The 20,489-nt window shown below is 49.4% G+C and overlaps 1 protein-coding gene across 1 annotated transcript; it reads left to right on the forward strand.

Moving 5' to 3' along the window:
* Positions 1-576: 576 nt before the first annotated feature.
* LOC101111174 (UL16-binding protein 1-like) lies at positions 577-13,305 on the forward strand. Its single transcript, XM_060419185.1, has 5 exons — positions 577-634; positions 7,862-8,125; positions 8,357-8,641; positions 9,301-9,433; positions 10,279-13,305. Exons 1-4 carry the CDS (start codon positions 577-579, stop codon positions 9,414-9,416), a joined length of 723 nt encoding a protein of 240 aa, XP_060275168.1. The 3' UTR covers positions 9,417-9,433; positions 10,279-13,305.
* The last annotated feature ends 7,184 nt before the right edge of the window (positions 13,306-20,489 follow it).

The raw sequence follows: 20,489 nt of genomic DNA on the forward strand, positions 1-20,489 counted from the left end.
GAGCAGGATGGCCCCCCTGCTGCCCCCCAACCCCAAACACACCCCAGTTACTAGCTGAGGAAGAGGAGGAAGCCTTGATCAGGCAAAAAACAGCACACAGCCCTGGATATGCCTATCTCCACTCTGTTCAAAAGCTCCACACCTTCCATGAACTGACACACTTTTTTCCAGAGGTGTGCCAGGCCAGCTCAGAAGAAAAGGCCTAAACACAGAGGACTGTGACAATGTCTCCAAGTGTCCTGAGGAGAGATGGGGAGCATTTGGGGGCTGCTCCTGAGGAAGCAGGATCACAGTGGGGGAGGATGAGCACAGAATCCAAAGCTGGAGAAGAGAGAGTTCACAGTTAGGGGGTCACTGGGCTTAGCAAGGCCAAGGAGATGCTGCTGATCTCCCACTAGGATGGGTCTTGGAAGCCTGGAGAAAGGCCTGGCCCACACAGCATGAGAGAAATTCCAGAACTTCTGAGGCAGCTGGTAGAGGAGGGGATCCAAGGCTCCTAGATGTGAATCTGCCAGGGCGGACACGATATGAAAGGGCAGGAAATTGTGCAGGCCACCAGCTCCATGGGAAAGCCTGATGGACTCCATGGAGCTCGAGAGGAAAGCGCGGATAAGAAACATGTCCAACAGCACCAGTGAGATCTGCCGGGACTTGAAACCTGGGATCTGTGAACCTTTGCTTTAGTGCTTGCACCTGGACAATGATCTCCTCTAGGAACAAAATACAAAAAAATTATAAGGGACCGAAAATAACTGCATGCATGCCAAGTTTGAGTTAATTATGAATGAAAAGATAAAAAACCCAACTGGAAAAGCAGGGTACGGGGTATGATCTCTGCACAGGGCACTGCCACGACGGTGGGCAGGCCACCTAGGCCATCCCTCGGGTCCTAACCTTTGGCCTGTCCATACCCTCACCCCATATAAGAGGCCAGCCTGCCACCCCCCACCCCGCAGAAGGGTATAAGCAAGGAGACCCATTGCTGGTGCTTGCGCCCTCACACTGCAGCACGTGTCCCAGGGAAGCCTCGCCTGGATTTCTTATCTGGCCTCTTATCCACTTCTGTCAATTAAGGTTCTGTTCCTGCCCTCCTAGAGTCTATTTGCCCAGTCCTGTGTACGTTCTGGCAGCTCTTTGATGGGGTTAATGGCGACCTCTACCAAGAGGACTTATGCCATACCCATGTCTGCCGAACCCAGAGCCCCTGCCCCTGCGGCGTCACTGACTCAATGGGCATGAGTTTGAGTAAACACTGGGAGTTGGTGATGGACAGGGAGGCCCTGGCATGCTGCAGTCCATGGAAATGCAAAGAGTTGGACACGACTGAGTGACTGAATGAACTGAACTGAATGAACTGATTAAGGAGGCCAAGAAGCTTGCTCACTAACATACTCTGTGGCAACCACGAAGGGCTACTGTCCCCTTTCTGCCAGAGCATCTGGGCATCTCTGTGACCTCGGGGTGCAACTTCCCCGGAGCCTGCAGCACAAATTAGTAGAGGCCAATAATCCGCAGGCAATTTCTCAACAGGACCTGGTCCACAAGGTCAGATTGCCTGTGGAATGGGTTACCTGGTCAGAAAAGTCCTCCACATAACCCGGCTGCTAGGAGCTCTGCCATTGATGACAGCCTCAAGTTAAGAGTGCAGATAGCCCCTCTCCAGAATCTTGTACCCATGGACTCTCACTGTGTGGGGGACAATGAAAAAGTGGGATCGATGGATGGCTCATGAACGTCTGGTTAAGAATGAGGTCTCCAGACATTCCTGGTGATCCAGTCGCTAAGTTTCCAGATTCCCAGTGAAGGGGCCGGGTTCGATCCTTGGTCGAGGAACTGGATCCCGCATGCTACAACTAAGAAGTCAGCATGTTGCAACTAAGAGTCTTCATGCTGCAGAAAGATCCCAAGTGCCACAACAAAGACCCAATACAACCCCCCCCCCCAAAAAAAAAGATATTAAAAAAATAATTTTTTTAGTTCTCCATTGCTAGTGATGTGTGGGCCTTCAGAGTGATAGTGTGGGAGTTCATAGCTCTGGGTCAAACACCTTACACGGATGTAGACTCTTTAGAGATATGAAAGAAGGTCATCAAATAGCCCAGCCTATTAACTGTCCTGATGAACCATTTGCTGTGATGGCTTGTGCTGGGCCTCAGATTCGGAGGAGAAGCCCAATTCTAGCAGCTGGCCCATTGTCTCACAGGGTTCCATGCAGCCCTGGGGGCCTGTGTCTGACTGTCCTCTCACACTCCCCCAGCATCAGGGGGAAGGTGCCTGCTGAAGCCCCCTTGGAGCCAGCCAGTCACATACATCACCCAGCACCGCAGAAGCACATTGTCTTCCAGAACACTGTGCCTTAGGAACGCCATAGCATCTGAACTTTCTAAGACAGACTTAGTGATGTGGAATATTTTCTAGATATCACTTTCATTAGGTTGAACTGAAAATGTTTGTATACGTTTTTTGACCAAGAAATTTTTAAACAGTATTGTAAAATAAATAGTTTTTAAAATTGTTTCAACGCAAATACTTGGACTAGCTTAGTGCCAAGTGCTTTTTAGTTTTTACTTCATCAAAGTAATATAGTTGATTCACCCTTTGTGCTGGGCTTAGTTGCTCAGTCGTGTCCGACTGTTTGCAACCCCGTGGACTATATAGCCCGTGGAATTCTCCAGGGTTGAATACTGGAGTGGGTAGCCTCTCCCTTTTCCAGGGGATCTTTCTGACCCAGGAATTGAGCTGGGGTCTCCTGCATTGCAGGTGGATTCATTACCTCCTGAGCCACCAGGGAAACCCTTAAGTTTCTTTCTTCTTCTTTTTAAAATATTTATCACAAGTCTTGGGAATTATTTGTCTATAAGATAAAATACTTTGTCTTAGGGAAAGAAAAATGAAAAAATGCTGTTGCCTTGTACAGGAAAAGGCAGTGTTGGAGGAAAAAAACTTAAAAGCTAGAAGGAAAAAAAAGAGAAAAATACAATAGAAACAGAAACTACTCTTTCATGAAAAATTGCCTTAAAAAAATTTTTTTTAATACAGAGGAGTTCTACCTTCTTACTTTGGGGAATGTAGGAGAGGAATTCACTGAAACATCTTAAATTTGGCAGATCCTAGCATATGGCACCCCACTCCAGTACTCTTGCCTGGAAAATCCCATGGATGGAGGAACCTGGTAGGCTGCAGTCCATGGGGTCGCTAAGAGTCGGACATGACTGGTAGACTTTGCTTTCACTTTTCACTTTCATGCACTGGAGAAGGACATGGCACCCGACTCCATTATTCTTGCGTGGAGAATGTCAGGGACGGGGGAGCCTGGTGGGCTGCCGTAATGGGGTCGCACAGAGTCGGACATGACTGAAGCAACTTAGCAGCAGCAGCAGCAGCAGCAGCAGCAGCAGCAGTTCTCAGAGCCACAAGTGGATTTGGGGCAGGTCAATAGTAAACAATGGTGATTTTATTTATTTTTACTTTCTAGAAAAGGAGGATAACTCAATTCCAGAAGGTGCAATCATGGTTTAAGGTTAAGAATCTCTTTTACTGCACCTAGAACAGTGCTATGCACAGAATGGGTGCCCGAGTTGTGTTGCGTAAATTAAAAAAAAAAAGTAAAGAGATTTTGTGCTTATTTTCAAGACTGGCTTAAGCATAAAATGGATTTTTTATAACACTTGAAAAAATTAAGTAATTCAATTTATTAATAAAAAAATTATGTATGCATCATGAGGAAGGCACTCAATGCCTAGCCACCGATCAGCGCCTCCCTGGAGTCAAAGGTCCTCCCAGACAGCTCAGGCTGTTACTGATTGAAGCTGGTTATGACCCAGATCCTACCACTGGTGAAGTTAACAAGTGGTGGAAAAGGACAAGATGGTTTGTCCAGGAGCCCTGAGGAAATAGTGACCTAATGTCTTCAGACCGCCTCCAAGGTTCCAGGTTAGAAACGGGCCAGAGGTGGCTGCTGCAGGGCGCATCAGCCCATCAGGTGGCTGACTTGTGCGTAGTCAGGGTGGTTGGCACAAGGCGAATGTTTGAGCACCACCAAGCTTATGGTTTCAACCAGTCTGGGGGTCTGCGTGCTTGCAGCCAACAGTTTTTATGTGCTGGGGGTCTGCTTCCTGTAGAAGCAACTTGAGGCTTGTGTCAGCTCTTTGTTATCTTTCAGGGAACTGGGAATTTCATGACACTGCTCTGTGGCTGCTCACAGTCTAAATTGTTACGTTTCCCAGCCTAAGGAGTGTTTCTTTCTCCATCTTCACATGTTCTAATCCTTAACTCTTAAACCACCATTTGAGACTCACAGGAGGCCTGGCTGACTAAAACTTTTCTACAGACAAGAGGCAGACATATTCCATGGGGGGTGGTCTTTCCCACTAAGGCACCCTAGGGCCCTTTTGGTTACAAGACCATTTATTACCCATTTTTCCATGATCCCAAGAAGCCCAGAGCCTTCAACAGCTTCCTGTCTCTTGAAGAAAGTCTAAACATGCCCTCTCTCAACTGGCATCTTATCCCTCTGTCTGATAACTCACCCAACAAAACCCCCTGAACTGGCCCCCAGGACCTAACTTAGGGAGAGGAACAGGGTTTCCCAGAGTGTGACACAGGGCTCGAGGGTGAGGCTGGGCATCCCCACTTCTACCCTTTGCTCCCACATTCATAGTGTCTAGGAATTGGGACAGCAGCAGCCTATAATGGTTATTGATTAAGGTAGGAGTTGACAGACTGTTTTCTACAGAAGAAAGTAAATCTCGAAGCATCTTTAGGAAATTTGGTATCTGTCTCTGGGTGCAAAAGAGCTTCCATGTTCGTGGAGCACCAGAAGCCAAATATAATGTGTAAATCAACTGAGAACCAGACTTGTTCACTGTCCTGGTTTCTGACCCCAGTAATGAGTGACCCATCCCGTAGAGAATCAGCCAAGAGCTGCTTCAGTTGTCTGTTTACGAACCAGAAACTTACCCTGTCCTGCCTTGTAGCTTCTGGTGGTGGGACTGTGATGGGAGTGTGGATCTGGCTGTTAGGGGCTCATGCACCCCCTCTGCTGTAGACTGGCTTCCTTGGTTCAAGGAGCCATAGGGGACACTGCATGAAGCCACAGATGTGATCAGGGGATAGTGGCCCTGTATCAACGCTGGTGTCAGGCCTAGGTCCCCTGCTGGTACATCTGATTTTTTCCCTGTGGCCCTGGTTATGCCAAGCCACATAATCACTTCTATCCTATGACGGCTGGCCTATCTGAACTAATGGTTAGGAGTTGGTGAACCCAGATCATGCTGGGCAACTCTGACATTCCATGACCAGAGGCCTCTTCTCTCAGGCCCCAGGACCATACCAGGAACCACACTGAATGGTATGGGCTTTCTCACTGCAAGTGGCGTGTCCTTTCTTCAGGACACTAGGAGTCTGTGTTGTGAGCCTCCAAGTAAAATGCCACATACAGCATGTAGCCCCTTTCCAAACACAGATAGCTGTGACGTCACCAATTCTGTTGGGTCATCTGCCCAAGAAGCAGGTCCAGCCACACTCATCATTCATCAATTGTGACTGCTTTTGTGCCAGGACAGCAGTTGCATTGGATACCTAGGGTCTGCGAAGCCTGAAATGTTTCATATGTACCATTAGAGGAAACCTAGGACCTCAGTGGTAATTCAGTGGCGATAAGATAGGGACCACAGCTCTGCATGCCTAGGGAGACTGTAGGTTGGTACTCGTTTCCATGATTTCCTCCAGGAGATGATATTGTTTACACGTACTATCAGGGGATGGGGAGTCAGGGTCAGAAGAGTGAATGTGGAATTCACGATGATGGTACCCTCACCCATGGTAGTTTACTAACAACACAGACTGTCCATTCATGTCAGAAGTCCAGGACATGTGCAATGGACACTGAGTGGATCTGTGGACCCAGAGACAATCACAGTTAGCAGGACCTGGGACATGTTACTATTAATTGCCTGGTCCTTGGAGCATCACTTCACAGCACGGGGGCCATGATCATGCTACAGTCCTGTGCGTGGTGTTAGTAACAGACTGGGTCCCATATGAATGTGGGAGTAGTTTCTCCTTCTGCAGTTCCAGTTCAGTTCAGTCACTCAGTGGCGTCCGACTCTTTGCGACCCCATGGACTGCAGCCTGCCAGGCTTCCCTGTCCATCACCAACTCCCAGAGCTTACTCAAACTCATGTCCATCGTGTCGGTGATGCCATTCAGCCATCTCATCCTCTGTGGTCTGCTTCTCCTCTGGCCTTCAATCTTTCCCAGCATCAGGGTCTTTTGCAATGAGTCAGTTCTTTGCATCAGGTGGCCAAAGTATTGGACTTACTTACCCCAGTAAATAACCATGTGGCTCATCGGGAGAGAATGGAAGGACTTCTGTACTTGCTGTGGTGATGAAAGGGCCCACCTCACTGCAACGTGGCTTCTTTCTCTGGTGATGCCTTCTGAGAAGTAGCTCAGTTCTGGAAATTTTGGTAGGGATGTTTGGGAGGGATGGCTGCTTTCAGCCTGCTGATTATCCAGTCTTGTGTTTGTCTCTCCTTGGTTTCTCTCAATCAAGCAGTTTGCATCCAGGTTCACTGACCATCTCTTTGTCTCTAGGATCACCCTGTGCTCTGAGCCGGCATTGTGCTCTCTGCAGTCAGGCCTTGACTGGCATTGGGACTCTCTAATCACTTTCAGCTTCCCTGATAGCTGAGTTGGTAAAGAATCCGCCTGCAACACAGGAGGCCCAGTTTGATTCCTGGGTTAGGAAGATCCGCTGGAGAAGGGATAGGGTACCCACTCCAGTATTCTTGGGCTTCCCTTGTGGCTCAGCTGGTAAAGAATCCGCCTGCAATGCAGGAGACCTGGGTTCAATCCCTGAATTGGGAAGATTTCTCTGGAGAAGAGAAAGGCTACCCACGGCAGTATTCTGGCCTGGAGAATTCCAGGGACTGTATAGTCCATGGGGGTCACAAGAGTCAGACATGACTGAGTGACTTTCACTAATCACTTTGACCATTGTACCAACTTTGCTCCTGACATAGAACACTCCACCTGGAATCTGATCTTTCCCCATTTTCCATCCCTGTTCCTGCCGGAAGCCCATAGGAACACGGTCTCCTACCACTATCCCTGATTTCCGCAAACGTCATCCTTGAGCTATTGGAGATGCTTCCCATCCATGCTTTCCTCACTGGCTCCATAGACTCCATCAGGCTTTCCCATGGTGCCTGGTGTCCTGGACACTTTCTCTCCCTTTCATTCTGTGTCTGCCCCGGCAGATTCACTTCCCTGAGCTTTTGATCCCCTCCTCTACCACTTGGAAGTTCTGGATTTTCTCTTTCATGCCATGTGGGCCAGGCCTTTCTCCAGGCTTCCAAGACCCATCCTAATGGGAGATCAGCAGCGTCTCCCTGGCCTTGCTAAGTCCTGTGACCCCTAATTGTGAACTCTGTCTTCTCTAACTTGAGGTTCTGTGCTCACCCGTCGCCTCTTTGCCCCTCTCCCTGTGATCCTGCTTCTCCAGGGGCATCCCCACAGGCTCCCCATCTCTCACAGGACCCGGGGTTAGATTCTGACAGTGCTCTGTCATCTAGGCTTTTCCTGCATAGCAGCCTGACACGTCTCTGCAAAGGTTATGATGCTGGGAAAGGACCTGGTGGACAAGGGGACACAGCCAGGATGTGTGAAATTTGCCAGGCAGGGGACTCCTCCTTCTCCACAAGGAGAGGAGGGGCACTGGCTGTATGGTGTGTGTTGTGGGGTGTCATTGCTCTGTCAGCCTAGCCTTGCGCTTTACTCCGCTCTCACATAACTGGGGGAAGGGGTCTCAGGGTCTTATTTTCCCCAACCTCACCCTCATTGTGTTTTGCCTTCACAGACACTCATTCTCTTTCCTATAATGTCACCATTGATCCTCGGCCCAGAGATGATCAGCCATGGTGTGAAGTTCGAGGAGAAGTTGATCAAAATGTCTTTCTCTCCTATGACTGTGGTAGAGCTAAGATCAAGTATATGAGTCCACTGGGAGAGGAAGTGAAAAGTATGAGCACCTGGGATATGCAGACTGTCACACTCAGAGACACTGCAGACTTGCTCAAGGAGCAAATGCCTGACGTTACACCAGAAAAACAGATAGACAAGGGTGAGTTAGAAAATCCAAATGCAGGAGGAATAGACTGGGGGCTTAGCTGTATTCACTGTTTTCAGGTTAAAAGAAAAAAATTGAATATTGTCCTTCCCTAGTAGTCCAATGGAAAGAGCAGCTGTTGCAGGAGAGACCAGGGCCAGACTAGCTGGACCTAGGGAAGGTGGACCCAGGTAGGGCAAAGAATCTGTCAAGTCCAGAGGCTGAGCACTTTCTTTTCCTCGGTAGGGCCAGGACCTCTCACCCTGCAGGCCAGGATGACATGCTGGCGTGAAGACAATGGTGGACACACCAGTGCATCCTGGGAATTTGGCTTCAGTGGACAACTGTGCCTCCTCTTTGATTCGAAGAATGGATTCTGGACAATGGTTCATTCTAAAGGGAGGCGGATGAAAGAGAAATGGGAGAACGACAGAACTGTGACGGACTTCTTCAGGACGGTCTCCATGGGAGACTGTTGGCTCTGGTATCACACTTTCTTGGAGCACTTGGAGAAAATGTTGAAGACATCGGGTAAGTGAGAAGAGTAGGAGAGAGTGGTAGTTCTCTCATGGTGAAATGGACCCACCCCTCTGTGTGTATGTGTGTGTGTGTGTGTGTGTGTGTGTGTGTGTGTGTTTGTGTGTGTGTGAAAATGATCCATCAGAGGTGAGCTGTCCTGGTAGAACAATGTCCCGGGGATGCTCTGTCATCCTCTTTCCTCTTCCACCTCCTGACATCTCTCCTCACAGCACAGGCCTTTGTACAATTGAACATGGATTCTCACTGATCCTAAACATGAGAGCATCTCTATGATTCCAGTCTCCTTCTTACCATTCCCTCTTTCCGGAACCTTCTTTTAAATGTCACCAATCCTTCTTTTAAATGTCACCAAATCTGTCAATAGCACCTCTGCTGTCAGCTCCTGAGGACTCCATCCTGATGTCACCATCTCTGATGTCACAGCAGGACTGAGTGACTCTGTTGGAAATCTTGCTTCCCCATTAGCTGTCAGAGTCCCATGGGGACCGGGCTCCTCCCTCCCTCCCATCTCACCTGAGGACCTGTCATAAGGGCCTCCACGTGTGGGTGCAAACAGACTGCATAGTAGGGGTACCTGGGTCTGGGGGGCTGAGGCGGCATCTGCCGAGTTTGGGGTCTGGACAAGGGCTTCACCCTTATTCTCCTTGCAGCATCACCGACCACGGGCCACCCTACAGTGAAGTCCTTGGCCACAGCCATCATGCACATCACCTGGATCCTCCCCGTGCTCCTCACCAGCTTCATTATAACTGTCTTCCTGGGCTGAGTCCTTTCCAGGAGCAGGTACTGAGGGAAGAATTCAGAGGGAAGGCAGGGGCACAGGGCCTGGTGTGAGGCCGGGGAAGGTGAATCCCAGCCAACCCTTGCCCCTCACTGAACCTCTTCACCCTGGATAAGAGCAGGTGGATAAGACCCCATATCACCTGAGAGCAATAACTGCAGACCCAACTCCAAAGGCCCGTTCTCACAGGAAGTGGCCTGGGTCAAGCAGGCAACGCAGGAGACTCACAGCAGAGACTGGGGGAAGGGGTGAGGCCAGGCCTGTGCTCCTGGAGCAGCAGCAGTTGTGACTCAGCCTGCATGTCACCAGCCTCCTGGGGACCCAGAGCCTCCATCACTGACAGGCCCTGCCTTGAGCAGAGGTACCTGGAGATGCTGGGCCTGAGCTGGGGTGGAGGCACCCAGCTGGGCAGGACCGTGAAGAGATGGGGTGCAAGGACCCTGGTCCTGAGAGCTGTGTGTGCTGCTCAGAGACTGGAGGGGAGCGAAGGAAGGAGATTTCCCTGCAGCCCCCCAAGGCTGTCAGGAAGCAAGGCCCCTCCTCAGGGGACCTGCTCCCTTGTCCTTTAGGCCCGCCTCAGGTAGGGTCTGGACCTGAGTAAAAGGAGCAGATTGATTTCTCACTGGCTCCAGTCCGGAGCCTGAGCAGGGCATGTCAGGTCCTGCCATGACTCTGTGATGCAGGAAGGAAGGAGGAGGTGACAAGAAGCTGCGGCCTGGGGTGGGGGTGGAGGACATAGGAGCCCCTCAGTGAGGGCAGGGCTCGAGGCAGGGCTGGGAAGGGGTCACCCCAGGAAAGTGACAGGAATTCCTCAGCCCCCTTGACCAAGCCTCTTTCTTTTCTACAGGAGACAGTTCTCCCAGGAAGCATGACAGGTGCTGTGTCTGCCTTTCTTCTGCTCTTCACTTAGATCCAGGAGATCAGACCCCATGAATCCTGAGTCTCTTTTCCGGATACGACGTCACAGTAGATGCATCACCTCATGGGCTTTATCACATTTGGGGAAATCCTACTCAGCATCTCTAAAAAACAAAACAGAAACAATTTATTTCCCCACTTTCTCCTGTTGCTAAGTGATGGAATTTCTACACTAAAATGCTCAAGTAGTTGAAGAAATCGCCACAAAAAGAACACTTTTCATCATATTCTAGTTTGTGGATAATTAGATTCTGCCTCGTGACCTCATTCTTGCAAATGATATTGCTAGAAAAATACCATCAGCTATTACAGGACTCAGGGATTCTTTCTGTGTCTGGAGAAATCACCTCAGACTATTTTCAATAGAAGAAAGTTTTATTCATGATTATTTCCCTTAATAGTTTATTATGCTGAAAGGGAAGTGTTAGTCGCTCAGTCATGTCTGACTCTTTGCGACCCGGTGGACCTTAGCCTACCAGGCTCCTCTGTCCATGGGATTCTCCAGGCAAGAACACTCAAGTGGGTTGCTGTTTCCTTCTCCAGGGGACCTCCCCAACTCAGGGATTGAACCCGCGTCTCCTGTGTCTCCTGCGTTGACAGGCAGATTCTTTACCATCTGAGCCACTGGGGAAGCCTGTTTACGATGCTGGTGCTGTTTGAATCAGCATCTCAGGACTCCAGCAAGCTTGAAGTATGTGAGAGTTTTGTTTTCTAACCCACGAGAGAGGTCATGATGTTTCACCATTTCTCCGTCTTATGGGATTCAGTGCACCTGGAGATTCTGAGGAAACAGGGTCTGAGAGGACACCCTGTGTTCACAGCAGCACTGCTCACAGCAGCCGGAACCTAGAAGCCACCTAAACGTCCAGCCACAGGTGAATGGATAAAGAAGATGTGGGACATATACACAGGGCAGTATTACTCAGCCGTCAGAAAGAATGAGATAATGCCTATGCAGTAACATGGATGGACCTGGAGATTGTCATATTGAACAATGTAAGTCAGACAGGGAAGCAGAAGCACCTTCTGACATCGCTTATATGTGGAATCCAAACAATTGTGATACAAGTGCTCTTACTTACAAAACAGAAAGAGACTCACAGACTTAGAGAATGAATTTATGGTTTCCAGGGGGAAAGGATGGGGGGAAGGGATAGTTAGGGAGTCTGGGATCAACATGTACATACTGATTTATTTAAAATGGATAACCAGCAAGGACCTACTGTATAGCACACAGAACTCTGCTCAATGTTATGTGGCAGCCTGGGTGGGGATGGGAGGGGAGCTGGGGAAGAATAGATGCATGTATGGAAGTGAAAGTGAAAGAAGGTTAGTTACACAGTCATGTCTGACTCTTTGGGATCCCATGGACTGTCAGCTGCCAGCTCCTCTGTTCATGGAAATCTCCAGGCAAGGGAGTACTGGAATGGGTTGCCATTTTCTTCTCCAGGAGATCTTCATGACCCGGGGGTCGAACCCGGGTCTCTTGCATTACAGGCAAATTCTTAGCAACTGAGCCACCAGGGAAGATAGAGACATGTAAGTGAGGAAGTGTTCGTTGCTCAGTTGTGCCCGACGGTTTGCAACCCCATGGACTGCAGCCCACCAGACTCCTCTGTCCATGAGATTTTCCAGGCAAGGATACTGGAGTGGGTTGCCATTTCCTTCTCCAGGGAATCTTCCCAACCCAGGGATCGAACCCGGGTCTCCTGCACTGCAGGCAGATTCTTTACTGACTGAGCTACAAGGGAAGACCTGTATGTGTGTGTTAAGCCCCTAGCCTGGCTTCTCTGTGCTGCTCATTCAGGATGCCTGCACTCCTCTCTGGGTGTATATTTCTGCCTTGCTTCCATCTTAAATAAATAAACTATTTCTGTATGTCCCCAGTAATAACTTTGGTATCTGTTTTTACAGCTTTTGCCTCCTTGAAACATTCTTGCTTTCAAAGATGGTAAGAGCCAAGGGAACTTTGCATGTAGCCCCTGGTGTTAAGTGTCTAGACTTCCTCATTTGACACCAAGCTACCCAGATTCAATTCCTGAGCAGGAAACTAAGATCCCTCTTTTGCATCACTCACTGCTGTCTCTCTGAGATCAATATTAAGGAAATAGACACCTTATATTACTACACCTTATATTAAGGTGTAAATATGCACCTTAAATACACAGGTAGAGGGGCTTCACAATTTTGTCATGGGAGATTTCGCCTCTGCCAAGAGTTTAAAAAAAAAAGAGCAAGTCCTTCCAAAGTTAACCCGGGTCCTTCCCTTTCTAGGCCCTTTAATGGCCATTGTTGTTCTTTCCTTTCTAGCCCTTGTTTATTTAACCCTTTGATTGACTTTGTGTCTGTAGGATCTACCAGTTTGAAATAACACTCCTGGTGGCTCAAGGAATACAGCCCCTTCCAGTGGAGGGTGGCCCAGATCCATGTAGGTCCTTGTGAGGGACTTCTGCACCTTGAGGGGAGGCTCAGTTCAGTGGTCTCTGTCCATAGGGAGAAGTTTTGATAGAAGAAAGCTTCAGCCCCTCAACCCTTAAGAATACGGGTGTAGACCCCTCAGTGGGTAATGAGACAGGCTGGGACAGTTTGCTGCAGTGAGTGTACTGGGACCAAAGTCACATTAAGCATCAAAATACAAAGAAATTGTAAGGGGCTAAAAGTAATTGCATGCATGTGCAGTTGGGAAAAATAATCAACAACAAGATACAAAGAGACCAAAAACCAAAGGCGATTTCAGAGCAGCTATGCGCAAAAGCAGGGTACTGGTCATGATCCCTGCACACAGCACCACCAAGGGGGAACAAACACCCAGGTTACCCCCCTGGCCTGAACCCAGGACTTGCCCTCACCCTCATCTCATAGGTGGGACCGGCTCCACCAACCTCTGGAGCCAGCAAGGGAACATGTTACTTGTTTTTGCTCCCTCATGAGAGTCCCAATAAAGCTTTTCTCCCCTTGATTTTGTGTCTGGCCTTTTACCAACTTCTATTGATCGAGTCCAGGAGCCCTGGTCAGTAACACAGGAGGGCTTGCTTTTGCTGAAGATCAGGATGCTGCTCGGAGATGGTGTCTCCAGTGGGCTTCCAGCAGAAACAGGGGTTGAACGCATGCAGATCCCAGGTGGGGATGCACCGTGTCAGGAACAAAGCAGGTGCAATGGTTGATATGAGTAGAGAGATGGGACGGCTGCCAGGTCCTGACTGCAGAGTATGACGCTGGTTCCCAGCACAGGGCGATCCTAGAGGCAAACACCTGGATGGGTGGCCAACCTGGACACAAACTGCACGACTGAAAGGAATGAGACCAGGAGATGCCCTGGGGCTCCACTGGTTAGGACTCCAGGCTTTCACTGCCAGGTGCCCGGTTTGATCACTGGTTAGGGAGTTAAGATCCCAAAAGCCAGGCATCTGAACAAAAAACAAAAAACCCAAGAAACAAAACCAAAATATAACACAAGCTGGATGATCAGGACGCTGAAAACAGCCATCACAACAGCTTGTCTGGATACTTTGCCCAGTTTCTAGAACTGAGCCAGTTATCAGAACTGAGAACCCGTTATCTGAGAGAGGTGCAGTTTCCAGCAGGCGGGCCCTCATCACCATGGCAAGCGCAGTGCTGTGGTCCTCTGGCCTTCCCCATCCCTGGGAGCCATGTGGCCATTGACTCAGGTAAGTGCCCACTGGGAAGTAGAAGCCACCCCATATTCCTATGGACCCAGGGTGTGACTCACATCATGTCCAGGGATCTGAAGCATCATCGCAGCCCCTCTGTGATTAATGTGATGCATGAGATGCAGGGTACTGAGTACGTAACCGTCCTGCATCCTGCTTACAGGGGTCTCACGGTGTGTGAAGACCCACGCAGTGGTTATTTCACATTCTCCAGATTTGCACCAGTGATGGAAAAGTCTCTGAGGTTAGGAATGGGGTGAAGGCTGCCATAGTTGAGAAGTACGAGTACATTCTCATATTGCCTTTCCTTTGCTACAAACAGAATGTTGCAAGACCACCCTTTTCTGGGTAAAATGACAGAGATTAGTGAACAGTCATAACCTGAAAGCATGCAGGGCTCTGATCCCTTCACATCTCCTTTTTATATCTGCCTGGTCTAAAGCATTTCTATCATGGCTGGACACTATATATTTCAGAATTTGCAGACCAGAGGCCTCTGCAACTGCTCAGCTCAGCTGTGGAAGGTGTTCATGGAAAGGACATGAAGGAAGGAGTGTGGCGGGATCTGCCACTGGGACCCTAGGACCCTGCAGCACCCATGACACAGAAGTCCATCAGCGGGGAAATCACGCCAGGGGTAACCTGCCTGCCTGCTAAGTCACCTTAGTCATGTCTGACTCTTTGCGTCCCTATGGACTGTAGCCCACCAGGTCCCTCTGTCCATGGGATTCACTGGGCAAGAATACCAGCGTGGGTTGCCATGCCCTTGCACAGGGACAGCTTGTGACATCTAATCAGAGCACCCCAACCCAGCTCCACAAGCTCAGAGGTATGGCCACGCCACTTGTAGTGGGGAAAGCCTAACATTTAAACATGGCTTTTGATATGGTCCTGAGTCTGGTAGAGAAAGGACCTCCGGTCTTGATGAACTGGGCTCATCCAGTTGGTAATCATTACCGAGAGGTCAGCTGTCATAGGATAGAAGTGATCGTGTGGTTTGGCATAAGCAGGGCCACAGGGAACAAATAAGATGAACAACAGGGGACCAAGACCTGACACCAGAACTGTGGTACCTCCCAATCCTTTGCTTACCTCTGTGGTTACCCAGGGTCCCCGTGGCCCCTTGGACCCAGGAAGCCACTCTACAGCAGAGGAGGGGAGCATTAGCCTGTAACTGCAGGACCTACACTCCTATCATCTTCCCACTACCAGAGGCTACAAGGCAGACCGGGCAGGGTTGGGATTCATAAACAGGCAGCCGAGGCAGCCGCTGGATAATTCCCCAGGTGACGAGTCGCCCAGTGCTGGGGTTCGAAAACCAGGGCAGTGGTCAGAGGGGTTCCTTTGGTTTTTCACGTTGTCTTTGCCTGTTGTCGCACCACAAACCTGGAGGTTCACAGAGACAGACGCCAAAAGGCCTGAAGAGACAAACAGATTTGTCTTCTGTAGATTTCCCCAGCTCCTGTCTTAATCAATAACCATTACAGGCTGCCATTTCCACAGCCTGTGGATGATATGAATGTGGGACCAAAGGCAGAAGTGGGAGTGCCCCTCCTCATCCTCAAGCCCCATGTCACACTTTGGAAGAATGGGCTCCCATCGCTCCTGGGGACCAGGCTGGAAGGCTTTTGTTGGGGTGAATCCTCAGGCAAGGGGATACGATGTCAGTGGTGGAGAGTGTGATTCTTGTCCCTTCACATGTGGGAAGGTATTGGAGGCCCTGGGCTTCTCAGGATGCAGAGATGTATAATCAACTTAGTGAGTTGCAGAGGAGGAGCTGTGGCCACTAAGGGGATGTGTCTGGGGAAGGGAGAGCCCGGGGTGGCACGGGTTGTTCATGGCTGGTAAAGTGGCCTGGGAGTCAAGGGCAGGGGGTCGTGTGGAGGAGAAGGGTTTGTGTGGACAGATGAGATGAGTGGTGTGTGCTTTTCAGGGGGTGTCTGGGTTCCTCCCCACAGGAAAGTCGCCTGTCCCAGCCCTGCCACGGGGGCTCCCACTCCTGGAGGCATGGCTGAGGGGCTTGGAGCTTAGGGATGGCAGTGTTTCCTGCCATGCTCTCCTTGTCCTCTTGCCTCCCCACCTCCCATTGTCTGAGCATTGCTATATCAACCAGTTTGCCCTTTTGCTGGCCTGAAAGTGGCCAACAGGCCAGCAGCTGTCTACAAGGAAAGGAGCTCACCTACAGATTGAGGAGGAGGTGGCGGAGGCAACACCACACCCGTGGGCTCTCTGATCAAGGCAACTCGGTCCTGCTCTCTGGTTATAATGCATCATCCCCGCCCTCTCCCAGCAGGTTTACCAGGAGCTCACCACCCTGTGCTTTGTGGGCACAGTTGGGCTGCAGAAGCAGGACCAGGAAGCACGAGTGAAGTTGGTGCCAGCAGCCCTTGCCACCTGGAGCCCCAGGGTGACCCACCCTTGGGGAGGAGCCTGGTTGGCCAGTGGAGAAGGGAATGAGTCCCCAGAGTTCTCCGTCTGGAGTCTCTCCTGAGGGCTCCCCACAGGCTCCCCAAACCTTCTGTGGGACTGATGTTCCTCAAAATTTCAATGATCTGTCCCTCACCTTTCTTCTATCCAGCCCCTTCTCTGGATCCTCATGTTCCTTGTGTGTTTTTTTTTTTTTTTTTTTTTTTTTAGCAGCACTAACACCTGTTAAGGGGCTTCCCAGGTGGCTCAGCAGTGAAGAATCGGCCTGTCAATGTGGGAGATATCTGTTCCATCCCTGGATGGGGAAGATCCCCTGGAGGAGCAAATGGCAACACACTCCAATATTCATGCCTGAGGAAATCCCATGGACAGAGGAGGCTAGCGGCCTACAGTCCACAGGATCACAGAGATATGACTTAGTGACCAAACAACAACAACTCCCGAGACAGGGGTTTGGCGAGCCCTCAGCATATACACACTCGGGGCCACCTGCATGATCTCCTCAGGTCCTAAATGAATGTTCAGCCTCTGTTCATTCCCGAGGGTAGCGTTTCCCATTGACAAATGTGTAAGTTGAGGCATGGCAAGATGAAGAAACTAGCATAGTCAGAATTTTGTCCAGATTCCTGTTTCTGGAGGTATCTATAGTTCACATCCATGAAACTGCCTCAGGTACTAATTGCAACCTCCCCAGCCCTCCACCTCTGACCTCACGCCTGGGGATGTGGAGTGAGCCTGGGGGTCAGGGGCATGCATGGGGTGAGTCTGGGTGCCCAGGTCTCTGGAGCCCGTGCTCCTCACCCAGGGCTGATCTGGCCCATCTGTGGCGGCAGCCTCTGACTTCCTTCTGTTCTCCCAGTCCTTCCTCCCTGTGGTCTGAGTCTACCAGGGGCTTCCAGGTTGCCGCCACCGGGGGATTCAACCCAGGCTCTCGCCCCCAGCCCTTCATAAGGGAGTCTCTTCCCATGCAGCTCACCTGGCCCCACCAAGCTCTTGCCCCATTCAACCCTGAGTCCTGCACACCCCTGTGGGTCTCTTGTCCTCCAACCAGCCTCCTAGCACTGGTCCGTCCTACACAGAGACTCTAGTGAGTCCATTGAGAAACTTCTTGTCTCCTTTGCACCTGCTGATTCACAGAGTTTGGAGCTCTCTGTGGGCGGCTGCTGGGTGACCCCAATGTAGAGCCTGGTGTCAGACTGGGTGTGAGTCAGGGCTTCTACCAGATAAGCCTGTGTGTGGCAATGCAGTCACACAACTCATCAGGATCCCAGGGACCTGCAGGGATTGTCTTAGCCTGGGCTGGCATCACGTGGAGGTGGGGCAGAGCTGAGAGATTGGCTAGAGCCAAGCTTTGGCCTCTCCCTGTGTGTCTGTGGGTGTGTTGGTGGGGGGATGGTTTGCGGGGAGGCTCCTGTCTGGAGCTCTGTTGGCTGTGAGCCCCAGCCTATGCTAGGCATGGTCTCCAAATGCTGGCCAGAGCACCAGACACTTTGCAATCTGCTGACTGCTGGGACAGGAAGCAAGTAATTCTGTGCCCATGGTCTCTAAGAGTGGAGTCTCCATTTCCCACAGTCCTCCAGTGCTCCAGATCATAAACCCTCTTGGTTTCTAAAACAGGAGTGAGGGAGGAGGGACGTGGGGCTGGTTCTCCCAGCACTGCACCAGGGCTGAGGTGCCTGATGGAAGGCCAAAACCTCCTGCTCCTTAGGCAGAATGCTCCATTTTGTGATGACCCCTCTGTTGGAGAGTACCTGGCCAAAGGGTCCTGACTAGATCCCTTCTTTTCTGCTCCTTCCCTTCTCAGCGTAGTTCTTCTCTATGCTGGTTGTAGAGGGGATGTTCTGCTGGTTTCAGGTCATTTTCTTAGAAAGAGAGCTGTTCTGTATGTGGTTGCAGTTTTGGTGTGTCCATGGGAGAGTGGAGCTCAGGGCGTCCTTCTTGGCCATCTTGATTTTGACTTTGTGTGATCAATGATCTCTCATGTTAGTATTGTAAATGTTTTGAAGTGCCAGGAACCATGTGTACATTGCCATCCGATATGTGTGTGTGCCCTGACTGCTCCGTTGACCCATCCATCTCTCTCCTGAGACTCCTGAGTCCCTGAGACACAGCAATATCGAAATTAGGCCAATTAATAACATTACCTCTACATGTCCCATTGACAGGAAGAATCACACCTCTCTCACTTTAAATCCAAAGATAGAAATGGTTAAGCTTTTGAAGAAGGCATGTCAAAGCCAAGATGGACCAGAAACGAGGCCTCTTCCCTGTAATAGTCAAGTTGTGAATGCAAAGAAAATGTTCATAAAGGAAATCAAAAGTGCTCCTCCAGTGACCAAACAAAGGAGAAGATATGAAAACAGCCTTCCTGCTGATATGGAGAATCTTTCAGTGGACTGGAGGAAAGATCACAACACTGCCTTAGGCCAAAGCCTAATCCAGAGCAAGGCCCTAGCTTGCTTCAAGTCTATGAAGGCTGAAAGAGGTGAGGAAGCTGCAGGAAAAAACGGTTGAAAGCCAGTAGAGGTTGGTTCATGAGTTTTAAGGAAAGAAGCCATCTTCGTAATTTAAGCACAGAGTGGAAGAGAGAGGGTTGATGCCGAAGCTGCAGCAAATCATCCAGAAGAGCTAATAAAATAATCTCTGAAGATGGCTTCCTAAATTAGAGCTTTCCAGTGTGGAGAAAAGAGTGTTCTATTGGAAGAAGATGCCCCCGAGGACTTGCACGGCTAGCAAGGAGAACTCAGTGCTTGGCTTCAAAGATTCAAAGGCTAGGCTGACTCTCTTGTTAGGGGCTAATGCAGCTGGTGACTTGAAGCCAAGCCTCACTTACCTTCTGAAAACCCTAGTGACTTTCAGAATTATGCTAAATCTGCTCTGCCTGTGCTCTGCAAACAGAACAACACAGTCGAGATGACAGCATCTCTGTTTACAACACTGATTACCAAAAATATTAAATCCACTGTGGAGACGTAGTGCTCCCAAAAAAGGATTCCCTTCAAGATATCACTGCTCATTGAGAAAGCACCCAAGGGCCCTGATGGAGAAGTGCAATGAGATTCAGGTTGTTTTCACACCTGGTAAGACAGCATCCATTCTGCAGCCCACGAATCAAGGAGTAATCATGATGTTCAAGTCGTGACACTTAGGAAATAGTTTCTGTAAGGCTATAGCTGCCACAAATAATGATTCCTCTGATGGATCTGGGCAAAGTCAATTTGAAACTTTCTAAAGCGAATTGAGGATTATAAGTTCCACCCAAAACATTTGTGATTCATGAATAGAGGTTGAAATTTCAACATTAATAGAAATTTAAAAGAAGTTGATTTTAACTTTCTTAGATGACTTTGAGGGCTTCTAGAGTTCACTTTTGAAGAAGTAACTACAGCTGTGGTGAAAATAGCAAGAGAGTTAGAATTAGAAGTGGAGCCTAATGTAAAGATGGGACTGATTGTTGCAATCTAATGATAAAATTGGAATAAATGAGAGTTGACTCTAATGGATGAGCAAACAAAGTGGTTTCTTGATATAAAATCTACTCCTGGTGAAGATTCTGTGAAGATTGTTGAAATGACAACAAAGGACTTAGAGTCTTTTAAGTTTAGAATGAATTTAGTTGAAAAGGCAGGAGGAGGATTTGAGAGGCTTACCTCCAGTTTTGAAAGAAGCTCTACTATGGGTAAAACGCTGTCAAAGAGCATTGCTGCTCAGAGAATCCTTCTGTGAAAGGAAGAGTCAAATGATGTGGCAAATTTCACTGTTGTCCTATTTTCAGAAATTGTGCTACCCACCGAAACCCTCAGCAACCACCACCCTGATTAGTCAGTAGCTACAGACACTGAGACAGGACCCTCCACCAGCAAAAACATGGTGACTCACTGGAGGCTCAGATGATGCTCAACATATTTTATTTTAGAAACAAAGTGTTGTGTATTAAGGTCTGAACATTGTTTATTTAGACATGAAGGTATTGCACACTTAACAGATTTCCATGTCAACACAATATTATGTGCAATGGAAATGAAAAAGTTTGTGTGATTCC

The sequence above is a fragment of the Ovis aries genome, chromosome 8, assembly GCF_016772045.2.
Source record: "Ovis aries strain OAR_USU_Benz2616 breed Rambouillet chromosome 8, ARS-UI_Ramb_v3.0, whole genome shotgun sequence".
Taxonomy (NCBI): Eukaryota; Metazoa; Chordata; class Mammalia; order Artiodactyla; family Bovidae; genus Ovis; species Ovis aries.

Coding starts and splice junctions, on each gene's coding strand:
- LOC101111174 (XM_060419185.1), top strand. CDS start 577: ATGGACTCCATGGAGCTCGAGAGGAAAGCGCGGATAAGAAACATGTCC. Junction 635..7,861: donor AAACATGTCCAACAGCACCA/GTGAGATCTGCC, acceptor TTGCCTTCACAG/ACACTCATTCTCTTTCCTAT. Junction 8,126..8,356: donor AGAAAAACAGATAGACAAGG/GTGAGTTAGAAA, acceptor TTTCCTCGGTAG/GGCCAGGACCTCTCACCCTG.